This window comes from Glandiceps talaboti, chromosome 4 (assembly GCF_964340395.1).
Source record: "Glandiceps talaboti chromosome 4, keGlaTala1.1, whole genome shotgun sequence".
NCBI lineage: Eukaryota > Metazoa > Hemichordata > Enteropneusta > Spengelidae > Glandiceps > Glandiceps talaboti.
Window position 1 is genome coordinate 26884681 of NC_135552.1, and position 19273 is coordinate 26903953.

At 35.0% G+C, this 19273-nt stretch overlaps 2 protein-coding genes across 2 annotated transcripts in view; one reads left to right on the forward strand and one right to left on the reverse strand.

The window, feature by feature from the left end:
• LOC144434536 (transformation/transcription domain-associated protein-like) overlaps positions 1 to 15046 on the reverse strand; it is a 71011-nt gene extending 55965 nt beyond the window's left edge. The window contains exons 1-21 of the mRNA XM_078123000.1: positions 14896 to 15046; positions 13217 to 13266; positions 12882 to 12992; positions 11796 to 11984; positions 11314 to 11370; positions 10820 to 10936; positions 10451 to 10617; positions 9857 to 9953; positions 9342 to 9480; positions 8757 to 8835; positions 7697 to 7901; positions 5393 to 5487; positions 4720 to 5105; positions 4288 to 4359; positions 3707 to 3834; positions 3071 to 3260; positions 2506 to 2600; positions 1810 to 1975; positions 1314 to 1480; positions 1109 to 1198; positions 253 to 363 (exon numbers count right to left, since the gene is read on the reverse strand). Coding sequence (XP_077979126.1) covers positions 253 to 363; positions 1109 to 1198; positions 1314 to 1480; positions 1810 to 1975; positions 2506 to 2600; positions 3071 to 3260; positions 3707 to 3834; positions 4288 to 4359; positions 4720 to 5105; positions 5393 to 5487; positions 7697 to 7901; positions 8757 to 8835; positions 9342 to 9480; positions 9857 to 9953; positions 10451 to 10617; positions 10820 to 10936; positions 11314 to 11370; positions 11796 to 11984; positions 12882 to 12992; positions 13217 to 13266; positions 14896 to 15046 — 2862 coding nt within the window. The remainder of the gene's footprint in view (positions 1 to 252; positions 364 to 1108; positions 1199 to 1313; positions 1481 to 1809; positions 1976 to 2505; positions 2601 to 3070; positions 3261 to 3706; positions 3835 to 4287; positions 4360 to 4719; positions 5106 to 5392; positions 5488 to 7696; positions 7902 to 8756; positions 8836 to 9341; positions 9481 to 9856; positions 9954 to 10450; positions 10618 to 10819; positions 10937 to 11313; positions 11371 to 11795; positions 11985 to 12881; positions 12993 to 13216; positions 13267 to 14895) is intronic.
• A 1138-nt stretch (positions 15047 to 16184) lies between these two features.
• Positions 16185 to 19273, forward strand: part of LOC144434574 (uncharacterized) — a 79277-nt gene continuing 76188 nt past the window's right edge. Inside the window, exons 1-2 of the mRNA XM_078123042.1 lie at positions 16185 to 16270; positions 16813 to 16967. Of these exons, the coding sequence (XP_077979168.1) occupies position 16270; positions 16813 to 16967 (156 nt within the window). The 5' untranslated portion in view covers positions 16185 to 16269. The remainder of the gene's footprint in view (positions 16271 to 16812; positions 16968 to 19273) is intronic.

Consider the following 19273-nt stretch of genomic DNA (forward strand, 5'->3'; position numbering starts at 1 on the left):
GTGTGTGTGTGTGTGTGTGTGTGTGTGTGTGTGTGTGTGTGTGTCACTGTTTGATATCTGGTGTAAGTTCATTGTGAATCTATACCTATAGCTATGAAGGCAGTGACTAGGAGTATCATAAGACTTCCTTGTTATCATTCAGCATTGTTATTTTTCAAATGCCAGTCATTACCAAAGGCTTCATGCATTGCATATATAATTATACTGCCGACCGGTATATGTTTATTTTCAATAAAAGTGGATAGTAAATACCTTCTGTGGTTCCTTCAACATCTTCCTGTTACTTCCACCAAACTTTCCTAAAACTCTGAAGGCTACATGTGCAATGTTGTCATTGGGATTACGTAAAGTTCTCCAGAGAGCCTAAAATGAATGAAAGAAATATTTTGCATTAGAAATACAATACACATACTTATTGAAGACTAATACAATTACTATTATCATATGACTGGGTTTTCTCCATGCCATGTTTACCAGCAAGGGATTTGACTAAAATGCACTAAAATCACTGCTCTCACAATTTAAAGGGAACACCACTCCAGGAAATAGACACATTTTCATTAACTGTGGGTTCTGGAGAGTAACTTCATGGTTTTACATCACCTCATCCTCATCACCTACAATTACTTGTGATTTCAGAGAAACATCAAGTTGATCATACAGTATTTTTGCTGTGGGACATCCAATCATGGGAGTCAGCAGATATTACAATGAATATTGATGAGAGATGTTTTACACTGAATGGCATAGGCACTTAGGACTCAAAGAATTTTGACATCAGCCATGACTCCTGAAAGTCATCCGAGAGAGATTGAAACTTACTATAAAGTTATTTTTATTCACCCAATTCATCCCAGTACCAAATTTTCATCTAACTCTGGCTCAAACAACAAAGTGTCATTTATCTAACTATAGTTGGACTGATCTAGTACCCTTGGCCATCCTCTGATTTTCAAATAATTATTTGCTAATGAACTAAATAAATCTAACAACTTGATGTACTAAAATCCAGCCTCACACTTCTGGATTAATGATTGAGGACCAAAAGTCCAAATTTCTGCATCATTTTTATTCAAGTTTCCATCTTTAAAATATCATTTCACTTTACCTGCATTAGTTCAGCTCTGACAGGCTGAATGTGTTCATATAAGAAGTCTGGTTGGAGATTGTCCACACATAGTTCCAGAGTACGAAGCCCCTACAAATGTACCAACAATTCAATAAAATTAGAATCCATCAAAACATTTTGAGTGAAAAATTTAACACTATACGGAAAAGTAATTCAGTTACAGAACTCAATACACTTGACTCACCTGGCTAACAAGGGTCTGTGAACCATTTAATGCAGAGACTAGAGGATCCATCAACATGGGTAGATAAGGTAACAATGAACTAAGTCTAACTGGTACTGTTAAACACAACTCAACAAACAAGTCCTTCATGTGTTGTTTATGAAGTCCACTCTGAAGTACATTTAAACCTGTGACAAAGGAATAAAAATGTTGCTCATCAATTTGACAGTGATGATGATAACAGAGTTGTGGAAATATCCAGAGAATAAATGAAAACCTTGTCAAGTAGCAGCCGAGTAAGATTTTTTGTTGTCAAGATATCATTGGATAAACTCAACTATAATTATAACTTAACAGTATAACATTCCCTCAAACCAGAGCTGTTATTTCTTCCGCGACACTGTGAACCTCTTGGCAGTGGTGCGTCTTGGACGGAGTCGTAAAAGAGGGTGTGGTTTCTGATGATGTAGTACAAGGAGCTACAATGAAGCCTGTAACTCATCACTAATGGTCTTACCTTGGAGTAGATTTGGTAGTAACGGTAAGAACTCCTGATACAATAGATCATGACTACCACCACCAATAGATCGGAATAGAGCTCTCAGAAGTAGGAAGTAGTTGTATGGTTCTTTAGCTGTGGTGGCTAACTCCATAGACCGGTTAACTATCTTGTGAAGATGTGGCTGCAACAAAGAATTCATCATTTACTGAGTACACAGATTTGGAGGGGGAATTCCATTACTTTGTATATTGCCAGTATTGGGATATCTATGTGACATACATCTCAATAATTTCATTCTATGGGGAAATAAACTATCTTTGATGATGATCAAAAATTACAATCTTGTATATTCACTGTCATCAAAAGTCTACATAATTTAGAACACTGTACTTCTAAAAAATACTCTTTTCAAAGAAATTGCAATACTTCTCACTAGCCTCTTTTCTAGTGCTAGGATTGAACTATAATGCAAACTTGGTTAGGATAAAATAGCTGAAGTTTGGGATTAACCCTTCTATACATTGTCAGTAGTGTGAGGGCAGTCTCTTTAAAGAGTTAATCAAATAATGTCAGCTATTTTACACTTTATTTTTTATATTTTATCTTAATAAGTTCTCCATACACTATTCCTACACATGTGTCACATTTATATTTGTGTGTTGGTTGTAGTCCTTGATTTGGGTGGATGTTATTTTCAATCTGAAACTCTACCTTCAACATTTGTTCATTCTCAGCAGCAAACAGTGACACAGAACCAAAGACCAACTTGAAGAGTTTTAAATACAGGTTGGATCGTTCCATATTAGCTGAAAAGAAAATGAAAGATTTATAAGGCATCATTGCAATATACAATACTGGCAGTAGAGTGTCCCTGCAGGAGTAGCTAAGTCAAGAAAAATGCATAAATATCTAACAAGTTGAAAATGAAATTGCATTTGAACACATACAGTGTATTAACTTTTTTTTTTGATCAGCAGGGTCTTTATTTCGCTCTTCAGCACTGGTTGGTAACAAGCAGCACCCAGGAAATGCAAAATATTGACAATATACACGCAATAAATTTGTTTGCATAAAATGTGCACTTGACTGTAATGTGTAAATAACATACATATGAATTTATCTTATGAATATTATCTCATAAATATTAATGACCATGCATCAGTCCTTTAGGACTGGCAAGAACCCTGTATCTGTGTCATCACAATATATGTTTTTCAGGAATTACTTGATGTTTTTCAACAGAAGACGGTAGAAACAGAGATGGTATTTGACTTACTTCCCATGTCTTTGAGTCTATCCAGTAAGTATTCCACTAATATTGTTGCAAAGGTTGCTGACGTAGTTGGATTAGCTAGGAAGGAATTAGCTACAATCTGTAATGCATAGTTGTTGAAGATTCTCTCCACCACAAAATCTATGGTAGTTGAAAAGATCTCTTTGAAAGTCAGTGGATGCATCATGGTGAACTAGAAACATCAAATAAAAATAAAGTTAGGAAAGGTAACAGTGAAAGAATTCAAATATAAACTTGTTTTCTTCTGCACCAATAACTTTCCAATTAGTAATGCACAAAACTCAAACTCAGGATACTAGCTAGGGTTGGATGTGAGTGACTCACACTCAGGACACTAGCTAGGGTTGGATGTGAGTGTGAATATAAATAAACGTCTCTGATTCAAATAATTTTGTGTCTTTCATTCCCATTCATCAAATATAATATAATGTAATGTAGGGTACAGTCAGTTGACTGTTTGTTTCACTTCAGGTGATGCCATCATTTGCTTCCCTTTATGTTACTTCTTTCTCTTCCAGTGAATTGCCAATAATGTCTGTGGCCAAATTACCACTTAATGTTAATACTTCTTTGGGTTGTAACTATTTCCTCTCTATACATAATGAATGATAAACTTACCACACCAGCAAAGTGTTCCAGTACTTCTTTTTCTTCTTTGAGTCTGACAGTTTGACAGTTAGCTGGTCTGATCAGACTGCCACCTGTTGCAGTTACAGTCACTTGATAGATGTCCAGGGCTTGCATAGCTAGTACAGAAAACAAAATGTAACATTGTATATCAGATGTCAAGGGCTTGCATAGCTAGTACAGAAAACAAAATGTAAACATTATGTATCAGATTTCTAGGGCTTGCATAGCTAGGAGAGTAAACCAACACATCACAAATCAAATCATAAGGAGACTCCATACATTAGTATTCTGTTTTTCCACTGAAAGTGTATAATTTACCATATCAACTAAATTCTGTGTTCTGCATTCATGTAAGATTCCGAGTTACACTTGTTGTTTGCCCTTATTTTATTTTATCTCAGTTTCACTATTGAATGTTAACTGCTAAAAAAAAAATATCCTTCAATGATTACATAATGCAATCTATTCTACTTTGTACGAGACCCTGCTATTACTGAAATATTTACAGAAAAGTTTCAAAAAGTGAGAATATAAATCAAACAATTTATGAAAGGTTGTTTTAGACTTACCATACTTGACTAACTTGACAAAGACAGCTGTTTCTTTAGGTTGGAATTGTTTGTTCTGTACATATGTAGAATCTATAAAACAAGTAAAATACACATTATCAATAACAACATACTAGGCAAATTGACGATGTTTCAAGTTTCAAGAAAATATTTGCAGTCAAGATTGATCAAAGTGGTGTATGAAATCTTACTACTGTTATAAATAATAAATCAAAGCCACTTACAAATCAAAAGTTACACTACAAGTATTACATGTATTCTGTTCTCATACAAGCAGCAAGCACAATCATGTCAGATGACAAAAAAGAAATATCTCTAATTGTACAACTTGTGAATTCCAATGTAGGTATGAAAACTTAGAATCTTTCAAGTATTTTCGTCCACTTTTTTACTTCATACAGTAAGTATCATTGAAATTGTGGTATATTTTACCTCCTGGTGCTTTGCAGGACCCAACTCCCCATGTGATTGTCTTGACACCACAAACAAGAGTCTTGACCAGACTACGACAATCTGACACAGAGTAGTTGTTATACTGTGTTGATGTTGATGGCAGATAACTCTTGGTTTTGTTATCATCCTTCTCTCGGTCTATCGGCCCTGGGGTTGGTGGGGGAGCAGGTGTCGCTGGGAATGCTGTGGGTGGTATGGTTGATAAGGGGGTGGATGGAGTTGGAGGTACTACTGTCAGAGGGGTTGAGGGGGTAGAGAGAGGAGCAGGAGTGGGAGGAGCAGTGACACTGGCACCGGATGCAATGGCTGCAGCAGCTGCAGCAAGGGCAGCAACTTTGTCACTCTGGCTTTCTTGTTGCTGTCGACTGAAAGTAGACATATGAAAGTTAGTTACAAACAAGGTACAAAATTCCATGTAAAATACATTATGTAATTCAAACTTTTACTCTCGTGGTATTTGTTGATCTAAACTTCTTTGTCTACAACATTTTTGTCATGCTATTAACATCCTTCTTGTTCTTGTCTATCTGTGTTATCAAAGTGTACAAATTAACTTGTATATCCACACACCCAATCTTCTTGTTCTATTTTCACCATCTAAGATATGGTCAAATGCTATTGCAGGTATTGCAAATTCCAGATAAACACTTACCATTTCTGGAATATGACCGGTAGCTGTCTCTTGGCAATAGTGTGAAACTTTAAGACAAACACTTCTAACATTCTCATCAGTATTTCTCTGCCCTGCTAAAAGATGGAAATGTTGGTACCACAGTATATGGTACACAGGTCCATGTGAGCATCAAGATGAGTAGTGTTATAGATGCAGTGAAATGAACAACATGCACATGCACAAAGCCACACAGTAGTATTACCAAAGAGAACACAGAGTATTAGACACTTGTACCACATAGAGAACACAGTATTAGACACTTGTACCACATAGAGAACACAGTATTAGACACTTGTGCTACAAGATTTTATAAGTCAAATGAGATATTATGACAGCAACTCCATAAATTGCATTATTATTATTTTTTTCTGAATATTTTTTTTCATGGTACACAATGATTCTAAGAATGAAGAATGTAGTATTAATCATAATTTTTTTTCAAAGGAACAGGGTTTTTTTTCAACTTGAGACCTGGAAATCTCTTTGTGCCAACGTTTATTTGCATCTTACATGTAGGAATTTTGAAAGTCAAATTTTTGAATAAATATCACATTTACCCAGTAAAGGAATTTTGCATCCTTTGGAAGTGAAAACTCTTTGAAAGATCTACATCTTTGATAAAGTTATGACAAATAAAATGTTTTCTGATATTCAACAACACAGTCGACATTTTAAGACAAAAAAATTAACTAGAAATTTTTTTCAATGTTTTAAAGAGATTAAATCATTTGTTTCAATTTCTTTTCAAACATCTGTGTTACTGCAAATTACCAGACAATTTTAGTTCACACTTTGTAAACACAAACATATCTCTTTTTGACTTGAGTACTTTTTATCGAATATTATACCATGCACAAGCCAAGATGAACACAAAATGTGGAATTTATATACACTGGTCGTTCTACATCATGACAATGTGCATCTATGTCACAACAACATGTGTCTACATCACTGGTTCTGCTGTGTTCAAAATATGAATCGAAACGTTCAAAATTGCCATTACTTTCCCCAATTTTCTTTGATATTACTGGTGCTGGTATAATTATGTTATTCTCCAATATTTTTCTTCATTCAGCCGGAAAATACTCATGACCTAAGGGATTGTCACAAGTCTGGCGACTTGTAGTGACAAAGGCCCCTTAGGTGATGAGCATTTTCTTTGACTGAACGAAGAAAAAACTGGAGACTAACATCTAATTATTCACACAAATTAGGACAAAATATGATGTCAATGTGGAAGAATTTACTGAGTACATGCCTATGTAAATTACCATGTCAAAGTTCATGTAACTTGAGGTCAGAGGTCACAATTTCATTGAAAATAATTTAAAGTGCAACCATAATTTTACACCATGTTGAATAGTTAAACCAGCTTATTAATTTGAACTCCGTTAAATATGTCACAAAGTGTCTTGAATATTATATGATGCTGAAAAGAAGGAAAATGGTTCACAAAGATATGTGAATTATAAGAAAAATGAACTGTGAATCTTATATTTATGTGAAATTATGTATCATATGAAACATGACTTTACAGAGTTTTTGAGCCTGTAAGTCTCAAAATATGACAATCTATGGGAATCAATAAAATCTATACTAGGGGGTCTAACCCTATTCCAATGCCTAGCCTAACATGGAATCTAACTCCCTAGTACACACAAAAATGTACATCAATTGTACAGTCAGCCACCTCTTCTACCCTTTTTCATACTTTCTCAGAAAATACTATCCTGTAATTATATCATTGTATTTCCAGAGTATTAGTACAAAAATAAAATGTGAAATATCTCTTCTTAGGTAATATTTTCAGCAAACACAAACAAATCTACAAAATTTGCATGACACTGGTAAAACTTGCTCCCAAATTAGTACAACTGTATCTCTAGCTGATTGACATCTTCCATTTCATAATCTAATTCCCCTATAACCTTTCTAAAACTGTCAACATGACTAAATACACCACTTGAACAAAGTAAATATCAGCTTATCATTCAGACTATGTATCAGTCAGTTTAACAACAAACTGGCAATAAAAGTTCTAATGTCCAACATTTTGTCTACAGGTGGATCAATATTCTTGTTTGTCTAGTTTATCTTGTTTGTAGAGGCTCTAGTACTCATCTTTAATGGCCTCACTTCCAGTTCAAAAGGTGCTACTGAACAGCACTCCAAGTGGCCAAAAGTATAAAATCTTTTGTCTTTCAAATAACTGGAAAATGGTGAACTGTCCACAGTGACTGAACATCTGTAACACTTGACTAATTCACATATTGGTGTACTCACATTGCCTTTATCTTGATCACTCTTCTGACGTATACACTCCACTAAGTTAAGTAGTAATTTACAAGACATAGTTTGTATACTGCATGGTAGAGACTCATCATGGACATTCTTAGAAAACAGATGTACAGCTAGAGACAGATCATTGAGTGGTAGTTGTTGGCGTACATGATGAACCAAGTCTGCCAGAGTACTATAGGCAAGGGGTCTGGAAAGAACCACAAGATGTAATGTAATACAACATAAGTTACTTAGTTTTAAAAATAGATGGTCCAAACAAAACTCAACTCAAAAAGTTTCTAAAAAATCTGACTAGCTATTACCCTGTTCACAGAGTTTCACCACATAATCAAATTTGATCAAACTAGTAAAACATGTAATGCTACACAATGTGCAGGGCTATAGAATATTACTTTTACTGTGTCAACAATCTTGTTCACGTGGTCATAAAAATCCCAACAGATTCATATACCCTGAGTACATGTAGATCTAAGGATGGTTTAAAATCACAAGCATCATATACACTGTCACGGTAACAAGATCAACCAATCAAATACCTACCAGATGACATCATATACACTGTCACGGTAACAAGATCAACCAATCAAATACCTACCTGATGACATCATAGACACTGTCACGATAACAATATCAACCAATCAAATACCTACCAGATGACATCATACACACAGTAACAAGATCAACCAATCAAATACCTACCTGATGACATCATACACACAGTAACAAGATCAACCAATCAAATACCTACCTGATGACATCATACACACAGTAACAAGATCAACCCATCAAATACCTACCTGATGACATCATACACACAGTAACAAGATCAACCAATCAAATACCTACCTGATGACATCATACACACAGTAACAAGATCAACCCATCAAATACCTACCTGATGACATCATACACACAGTAACAAGATCAACCAATCAAATACCTACCTGATGACATCATACACTCAGTAACAAGATCAACCAATCAAATACCTACCTGATGACATCATACACACAGTAACAAGATCAACCAATCAAATACCTACCTCAGAGACTCCTTACATGTCCATCCACTACCAATCAGTATATTCTCATCAAATAACTTATCAATGTGTGGTACAAATCCTGTCGTTCACAAAGAAAAGTGCAATAAAGAATGTTATTTTACAACTGGATTTAGGAATGACTCTTACAGGATTAACTGTTTCAGAACTAGATACCAAGATAGTGTACAATGACAAATATGACTGATCCAACCACTCCTCAGCTTGTGATTGGTACACCATATGTCACAAATTTATATCACACATCGTCTCATCAGTGCAGTAAAGTCATATCTGCTATGCAATTGCATAGGCAGATGCGACCTTACTACACTGACATGCAGATCAACTTAACTTGGATACAAAATTTGGAAAATAAAATTAGGAAACCACAATTAAGTCTACACTTCTCCAACTTTACCTCTTTTCAGATAAATTTTCATAAATGGCGACAGCTCAAACTCTAAAAGTTTACCACATGTGAAATACAACACATCGACTATCCCATAATATGCATTATAATTTCAATTAATTAGTTGCCATGGTAACAGTCATGACCTTTGGATGCCTAGTGAAATCGTAACTTACTGTTTCTGAGTTCTGTTGCCAGTATGTGTCTGGCAGCTATCAACAGTTCCTTCCTTAGATGTGCTACTTCCTGTGGGCAGTGGGTGAACAATCCCAGCATGCCTTTCACCATCTGTTGTGAGTAGGAATTGACCAGTTCCTGCAATTGAAATGACAACCACAAATCAATACAGTGCACTCAAATGAAACATGACAAACTGAAAGATTACCAACTTTACACCAACTTGTGTAGCACTGATGTATAGTGTAGATTTCTTTCGTATACAATCATAATAGCAATGAAAATGTACTTTACCAGTACTGTTGTTTTTAAAACTGTTCATTTCAATACAGTGAATATTCCGGTGACAAATTGCACTTTTAGTTTTAAAAATATCCCACAGTCAAGAAGTACACACAGAGAAAATCATGACATGAACATCAGCATGGCCACAAAGTTCAACTCTATAAATTCTCTCTGAGTCTGAGTATTAATATACCTGTAACCTCTATTTCACACCTGGTCAAACACTTACCTGGTAAATTCTGATAATGTATGCAAGGAATGAGAGTGTCTTGATTTGAGCAGCAATAAAGTCTACATACATTTCCTTGTTAAAGTTGGTAGAGGCTCTGTAACAGAATATAACCAGTACATCATTTCATGTGTGGTAACAGAACATAACCAGTACATCATTTCATGTGTGGTAACAGAACATAACCAGTACATCATTTCATGTGTGGTACTCTATCATACAATGAATGACTTAATCTCTTCAACTCTGAACTGTATAAAGTATCCCTTCCCAAACTCCATCTGAACTCCTTTGCTTCTTTCATCTTGTCTCTTTCCCTTATTGACCTTTTCATTACCCCATACCCTTTCCCTTCATTAGCCCCTCTTTCCACTATGCTCTCCGACTGCCCAATCTCCTTTATTAGCCCCTCTTTCCACTATGCTCTCCAACTGCCCCATCCCCTTTCCCTTCATTAGCTCCTTTTTTCCCTTAGCTCTTCAACATCTTTTTCCCTCTGTTTGCCAACCACAAGCCAATGTACTCTCTCTCTCTCTCTCTCTCTCTCTTAGTCTTTGTTATCCCTCTACAAGACCTCTATCTAACTTGTCTTACCTTGCTTGTGGTGATGGCTGTAGGACGATGGTATTCATAATGAGTGGTATAAACTCTGCTACAACATTATGAACATTCTGTTTGTACAATTGATACATCAGCACTACAATGATTGGCAGTTCAGCTAATACTTTAAGTGAGTTCACTCCCTTGGGGATAACGGTTTGCTGTGAAGACAAATGATGATGGAAACTCAGTCAATAATAATATTAGTAGCAAGTAGAAGAAACTTGAAAGCAAAGATATTATCGAATACACACTTCAGAAATGCATAGATTTGCAAACAATGTTATTTCTAAAAAATATTGTCTCATGTACATACAATCTGGAAGTAGTACCCTACAGATGATACCATTGCAGTGCTCTCACCTGTTGTTTTTGACCGTCAGGTGTAGTGGTGGTATACGTTGTAGGACTAGCAAAGCCTGGAGATCCAACATTGGTAGGATCAAGAGGAGCAGCTCCAGTCTGCACTTCAAAACTTTTCTGTTGAATAAACAAGAACATAAATGTACTGTGTTGACCTGAGGTGATGACAGTTCAATGTCTATCAATGATCACCGCAATACTAATGGAATTGTGTTTCCAGTCATGAAGTCTTATGGACAAACTGTCAACTAGAGTTGTAAATTATCAAGAAGTTAAGTCTTTGCACTGAAGACTATGTATAAATCACTTTTTAATCTTCCTCTACATATCTAGTATAAAACATGCAAGGATACCAACCAGAATGAAATAAAAAAATGTTTTTATATACTAGCTGTCAAACTTCACATGCAAGTGAAGTCAAGACATTGTGAGTACCAATATATTACAGATGAATTCGAGTTAGATGCTTAGATTTCAGAAAATATCCAACTTACCATATTGTGCTGTAGATCTTTGTAGATGTTCTTGACAAACTGTAAGAATGCCTGGATCTGAGAGAAGAGAGAATAATCTACCATTGATCAAATCATCTTTGAACGGAAAAATATCACAGAAACTAATAGCATTTATGTTAAGGATGGTAAGTTTTGTAAGGTTTACCTAAGTTGCCCAAATATTCATATGCCACACATTTTGAAACAAAGTACCAGAGACATGGTAAACTGTGCCAACATCTTGCCTCTCTGTTACCATGGTTATAAAACCTTTAAAAACATTCAAAATATTGTGTGTTTTTTACCAGAAACTAGTAACACATCAGAAGTTCAAAATTTGATATGAAGTGATCTGGTTTTTCCCTCTACATTACATAATTTGTTTATTACATCTATAATCATCAAGTTACCCAACTTCTTACCTCTGCTGATATCTGCGGTCTGAACTGTTCAACTTTACGTAGTTCAATGATGATTCTTACCTCTGCTGATATCTGTGGTCTGAACTGTTTATGGAGTTCAATGATGATTCTGAGACACACAAGTACATTATCTTCATTTTCTCTTTCCAGGAGACGAAACATCAGTTGTAAAATGTCCTTGATGTATTGTCTTAGGTGTTCATTGGTTGGTATCCTGTGGATAATCTCTAGAAGTAGCTTTCTAAGTTGCTGTAACAAACACAATCACACAAAGTTATACAACATTCATCAACATTTGTGTGTGTTTTTAAAGCTTGACATACACAATCTCTACAGCAACAAAATAAAATTGACATTTTTACAGCCTTCACAAAAGTAATTTCAACACTTGCCTTGATAATATTTAGTAAGGAAACATAATAAAAACATTCTAAGTTACTTTCTAGAGAGAGAAAATCTGTGATTCCGATACAAATTAGACATATATAGATCTATGAAGAAAAAGTGTCATCTGAGTGACATGAAGCAAATAGCAAACATTGTACTGGTCTAGCTTTTAATAGTGATAGAAAGAAATGATACATGCACAAACATTTATGACCATGGGATAATCATCTTAAAATATGCTTTGCCCTAGAAATACTAGTTAGGGATAGTGTTAGTCTGAAAGGTCCAGTCATTGGTCAATGTAACCACTCACTACCCCACAGACATTGGTCAATGTAACTCACTACCTCACAGACATTGGTGAGCAATTACATAAGCAGAAACAATAACTGGATCTTTCAGACTAGGATAGTGTCTGACAGAATAAGAATGGAATATTGTACATATGACATACCAGAGACATAGTGCCAAAATCTACAATAGACTGTGAGTGCTGTGTTGGCCATCTCTGATACAGAGACTACAAAGTTCCCTCCACAACTTCATTTTACTGTCAATCCACAATCATATATCTACATGTCTACTCATAACTTACACAAAAAGTGAAAGCGGTATGATACATACAATTTACAAATCACTGCTCAGAGTTCTGTAAATAACTGTACTATACAGTCAATTCAAGACCTTACATCTACCTTTCAACACATAATTTACAGAAACACAAAGTGAAATGACAAATACAATTTACAATTGCAATACCTGTGCACTATTTTCAGCAATAAACTGTGGTTCTTCATCATTCAAAACCTTCAGAAATCTGGGAATGGCATGCTCCAAGAATGCTTGGTAGTGTGGTGAAGAAACTATAGTCTGTAAATAAAATTTGATTAGTTCTATTTATTTCATACACAAAATGACAGAACTACGGTAAGCTAAGTACACTACATAAAATAATTTGTTTAAGTAAAAAGAAAATTGTATCTATAGTTTTGAGGTTTGGCAATAAATTTCAAAGACTGTGAACAAACTGCATACATCAACTTTGCATTTTTCTACAAGTTTGTAGAGCAAAAGTAAGACAAATCCAAACTTACTTCAAAATTTTCACTGATTTCTTGAGCAGCTTTCAATCGACTATCATCCTCTGAAAACAAAATATGAAAATAGTCACCGATCTCTTATGAGATTAAAACCTGTCTAAAAAATGACAGATAAATTGGGAAACAGCAGCAGTCAGCTCTTATCAGCAAAGTGTCACTGTCCAGTGCAGTCCGAGTTAGTTGAAGACAGGAATGGGATGAAAAAGATGAGATGAGATGAGAAGAGAAGAGATGAGAAATGAAGGTGATAAGGACAATAAAGACTGATTGCAGATTGCACAGTTGGACTCCTTTTTATCACAAATTCACATCATACTGCTGCTGTGATTTCAAAACAACATGTATCAGTAAAACTGATGTATTTGCAAAGTTAAGACTGGTACCATAAATTACAGTATTCTCCCTAAACACGGTTCCACTGATGTGGAGTATTCTAGTACTTTCAGAGTATACATGTACATCTACAATACTATGACACTATCAATACTCTGGAGATATCTTTATCATATATTATATGCCTTAATGTATTCAAACACTATATCTTACATTGTTTTCTACAGAAAAACTTATGATAACGTAGCGGTCTGTATATTACGATACTGACAGAAATCAACCCGGACTGTTTTCTATATCGACTGAAATCAACCTGGAGCAACTTAATAGATTACATTTATAAAAACTAACAGTTTTGTTTACATCAAAATAAAACTTTATTACTGAAAAAAGTCTGTTGTGGATAGAAATTCTGTCATAAAAGTACTCACGCTATAGACTGGTGTTGCACTATTAAATTTGCATACAGCAAATATATCACAACAGTTTATCAATGTAACTTTGTCCTATTGTCCAAATGCATATTAACAAAAGTGAGGTAGCCTGTATTTCACAAGCGATAATCATATGCCAGAACTAACAGTAACACAGGTGATCAATAGTTACATGTGAAACAACAATATTTGACACATACAGATTAATAGTTAAATATCATTCAGAGTCGCGTCGTTACTGGAATCAGACTAGCACGAATCTGACGATACTTCTGTTTCAGTCGTCACTCTGTTGGTACATTTGTATGTTTGAAGGTGTAGTGCTTTTGGAACAAGCAGCTACCTTTTCAAAATAACAACTCACATGGCGAACAGTGATTTAGCATAGTATATCACTATCAACTTTGACATTACGAATCATTGATACTTTTTACATGTCAGATGTTGAATATGATGAACTCTGCACTCCAAGGGTTGTCCTACACCAGATCTACAATATACAGGGTTATTATGTATAATGTTGTCTGCACCATGATTGACACACAAAACTTTTCTCTCACAATTATGCAAATGAGGGTGACCACGGTAACAGTACTGCACATCTACATCTACATCAATTGGTTGTTGTTTTTATAGCAATGAATCTCAAACTAAGTAGGACACTAAGTAGGGCATAAAGTCAAGTTCTGTTTTTTTTTATTTTCCTGACATCAAATTTCTTGTATGAAAATAATATCTGTGGACACATATAATAAAAATATTATAGCCTTGATATTGGGTTATATGCCTTCGATGCAAGGATACATCAGCAGTCCGCTATGTGTCATGCTGCTTGCTATCCTTGCCCTCAGGAATGATAGCCCAATATCAAGGCAATAATACATAGGAATAAACTGAATTTCTTACTGGGATTTTTGATGCACTTACGTGCTTTTGGATCCGTTAGTATTGATGCATAGTTGCGGAACTTGTTGATTTGTGCTGTACTGTCAGTAGGTAGTATTGAGGTTGCTGCAGGTACAGAAGTTGAAGTAGTGGCTTGGAGTGGTTGTGGCATGGTGAAGTTGAATTGTGTTCTTGGCAACAAACTGTCATCAAGTCCATTAAGGGCCTATACCTATATAATAATATAAAAAGTTACAAAATGCTGGATTAAAAATGATGAATTAGAACAAATCTTCTCCAAAATAATTGCAGTGAAACTTTGATACATCTAATATACCTGTAAATAACAATTGACTTACAATACGAATTTTTATATTGTTATTGATCAATACAATATATTTTACAAGATGTGCTATTTAAAAATCAATACACTTCATTTGGATTTTTAGCTTGTCTTGAAACAATGAGAGTAAATGATAAAATCAGAGCCTAACAGAGGGTTACTTTCATTCAATTTGTGGCAAATATCGTGAATACATTCATATGTTATGCTATGGTAAATTGATGAAAATTTCACCATCATGCATGGAAGTAGAGTCACCAAAATGTGTTTATCACAGTGACACAGTGAAATGTACATTTTGTGTAGTGTTCCAGTTTCTTACTTGTAAATACGTTTATCATAATAGCTACCGTTGAAAGAAAATACTTTACTTTACTGGTCAGAAATAAGCACATTCCCAATATAGTAAAACTAATCGGATCATGGATCGCGATCACGGACACATCAATACTAGCCAGAGTAGCATGGTGCTACTTTTAATTAATGAATGGGGACAACAATAGCAGTCACTCAGCGAATGTATGGCAATGTGCATACGGAAAATTACTACATAATTTCTACCCACCTGGAGTGATTTGCACCGGAGAAATGCTTGCAGAAAAATATCTTAAATATTAAACTGACGTTCCGTCCGAACAAAATGCGATATTACGCTCAAGATGTCGACCATAATATAGAAAACTTTCGGAGGCTCCGCGGGAAAGTCTCTCTAACACTAGGACGCCATTTTGGTTACTACACCTGCAAAATGAACGGTGTACATAGCCTTGTTTAATATATTATTTTAATTATTGCCTTAGCATTAAGTAATAACTGATGAACAAACTTTGACTAACTATATGATTGAGTTATTCTAAATTACATTGCATAATTTAAATTTTGATTTCACATTTAAATGTGAAAATATAAAAACAAATTCATTTTGTCATTCTCAGATTTTCATCGTTTGGTACGAGGATAAAGGATCACTGCCTCGTTTTGGACATTGAAAATGGCAACTGGCTCTCTTATTTAATTGTGATCATTTCATTTGTACGAATTTATAACGTAAAAGTAAGTAGATGGCGAACTTAAGCACCTATCTATATTTTTACATTGGTTACAGTCAACGAAAGTGTTCTTTGTGTATTTCTACCGGATTGTATTGTTACAATGTACATCAAATACAAACATGCACTTGGGGGAAAAATGATGTAGATACCAAGCTTTCAATAGAAATGTAGAATTGTGATAAAAGAATGAACACTTCTTGCAAAGCTATAGATGATTTGTAGATATTACGACCTATGGTGATGCCATTGACACTTCAAAACAAGTCACTGGACATGATGAATAATGGTGATATCAATGAAATTGACAAGTTTGCGGATTTCATTGGATAGCGCCCTCAAGAGAAATATTTTTATTTCTTTCGTCTGGTAGTGCTCGCTCTTGTTAATTTCACAAATCAGTGTTTGACTGGTTTCGTTTCAGTTAATTACAGTGTTGCTTAGGGGTTTGGTCGATATTTGTCAGTTCAAATGCCATTATGATTGCTTTTGTATTGACTAGTGTACCTTTGTCCATAAAAATTAATACATTCATTTATTCCGCAGTGGAGCATTATGAGAAAGGCAAGACAGTTGAACTTCCAACATTTGAATTACCACCACACATGGAAAAAGAGGAAAGCAGTGAGGTGATACAGATGAGGGTATTACACGGCAGTAAGATATGGAACCTCATGGGATTTGCACTGAAAAAAATCAAGGTACTACAGAACATATAGTTTAGTGTTTGGCAAGAGTAGAATTGCTCTCATACAAAAAGACAAATTAGAATAATGATGAGCTAAAAAAGAAACTATGATTGATGTCCCCAAACTTTTTTATTACAAGTACTGTATTTTTTTATAAGTTTAGGGAACCCAGTTACAGACTGGAGAAATCTGGTAAAAGCTTAGCTTGCAACATGTACATTTCTATGCATATAAGTACTGTAGCATAATTTTGCTGGTGAACCTCAGTAAATTACCGGGGAAAAATACTGAAGTAAAGTAAAATACTTGATTGGTAACATTATACCATAAGATTTTATAGTAGGATTTTGTACCAGAAAAAAGAAGTTTGTATGATAACCTACAACACTGACCTATGTAAGGCCTTCAAAATGGGGGCTGGTTGGTCAGTGTTAACTTAAAACAAAGAAAAAGAACTTTAATATGCAAACAGAGTCTTGTTTTTGAGTCTTTCTATAATCTTGTAGTATATCATATCATTCATGTATGAAGGTCATGTTTTAGATAGATTTACTCAGTGGAAGAGACAAAAAGTATGGTTGTAGTTGATTTTAGTGTTCAAACTAAATGTGGATCAGACACATGAAATATAAATAATTGTCGTGTCACCCTTAATGTTTGCAAAACAGCTAGTGTCTGGTGTTTCATCCAGATTCCAACATACAATGTACACAGTCACGTGCTCACACATGTACTAATCCATATAACCTCACACACACACACACAGACACACACACACAGACACACACACACACACACACAGACACACTCTTTCTCACAGATGCACAACTACACACACACAATGTGTTACACACATGCATGCACATATACAAACACACAGACATACACACACACACACACACACACATACACATACACAGCCTAGTACATCTGTGAACAGAACCTGACTGTACTATCCATCACAGTCATTTGACATTCATCTCACGTTGTCTATACATGTACTGTGTACTATTTTAAGCATACTACCAGTACTTGTAACACCTAACACACATCCTTTTTAAAGTCTTGTCACAATGTATAGCGTATGTAATGAGCCATATCCATTTGCACTTCTTCAACAAGAAAAGTAGGCTAGCTGTATATTTGTAATCAAGCAGAACGTGTCTGTATTTTAACACTTAATATCTAGGCTGTTGTGTGTTTCTCAGCTACATTTAAAGAAAAAATGAATCAACCATTCATTATTTTAATCAGATATAGACCTGAAAATGGATGCAGAGTGTGAAGAGAATTGATGTGGTATATATGATGACATGTCAGTAATGCCTCCACACCAGAAAATAGAACATTGATCAGCTGATCTCAAATGAAGATATTTTCCACACACTAATATCAAAGTAATGGACTGGTACTTGGATGACAATCTTAACTCAATTTGAATGTAGATTTCATAAGACTAGATGCCTAACTAAGGTCCTAAACTATATAAATAAATTATAATCCATTTCATAATTCATATTTCCCAAAGAAAACCAGACCTATCTCATCAAAGTCTACTGACAGTGTCATCATGATAATTGTTGTTGTGATAAATATAATATTCTGGCAACCGTGGTTTCAGTTACTATTGAAATAGACACAAACTAAGACTACTGTTGTGATAAGTCGATATAAGGTATTGAATGGACATTGGTTGAAACATACTCATAGTAGGGTATTTCTGATGACTTCCATGGTCTTCCAATATTTACATTACATATCTTGATTACAAGATGATTAGATTCACACAACAGAGGAACCTGTGACTGTCACTATGACCTACTTGTAATCTCCCACATCAAGCAACAGTAGTTTTAGTTTGTGTCTATCTTAGCATAATACTAATAGATTACCAAAACCTCCATTGCTAGAGGAGTAAATTGTTGTCTTGATGATGAAGCTTTTATTTAAACTACATGTAGCCAGTAGATAGTTTTTGTGGATTTGATCAGCATTTTAATCTGACAAACCTGTTCCATATTATACTGTCATTTGATCTTGATACAACACAGCTACACACTGATAGAGAGAAGGATTCATGGTGGAGCACCACCAACAATGACGATTCTGTCAGTCTACTGCAGTGACCACATGAATACAAAACTTCTTTATACTACAAACAGCTCAACACAGCTAGAATGAGAAAACCAACACAGATTGTACATACTGCAGGAAAAGTGTTCCTACGGTGACGCCTTTTCATTTCTGAAAATAAACCAATATATGCAACCATCCCAAACGTTTATCTCCTAAAGAGAGAAGATGACAAAATGAAATAA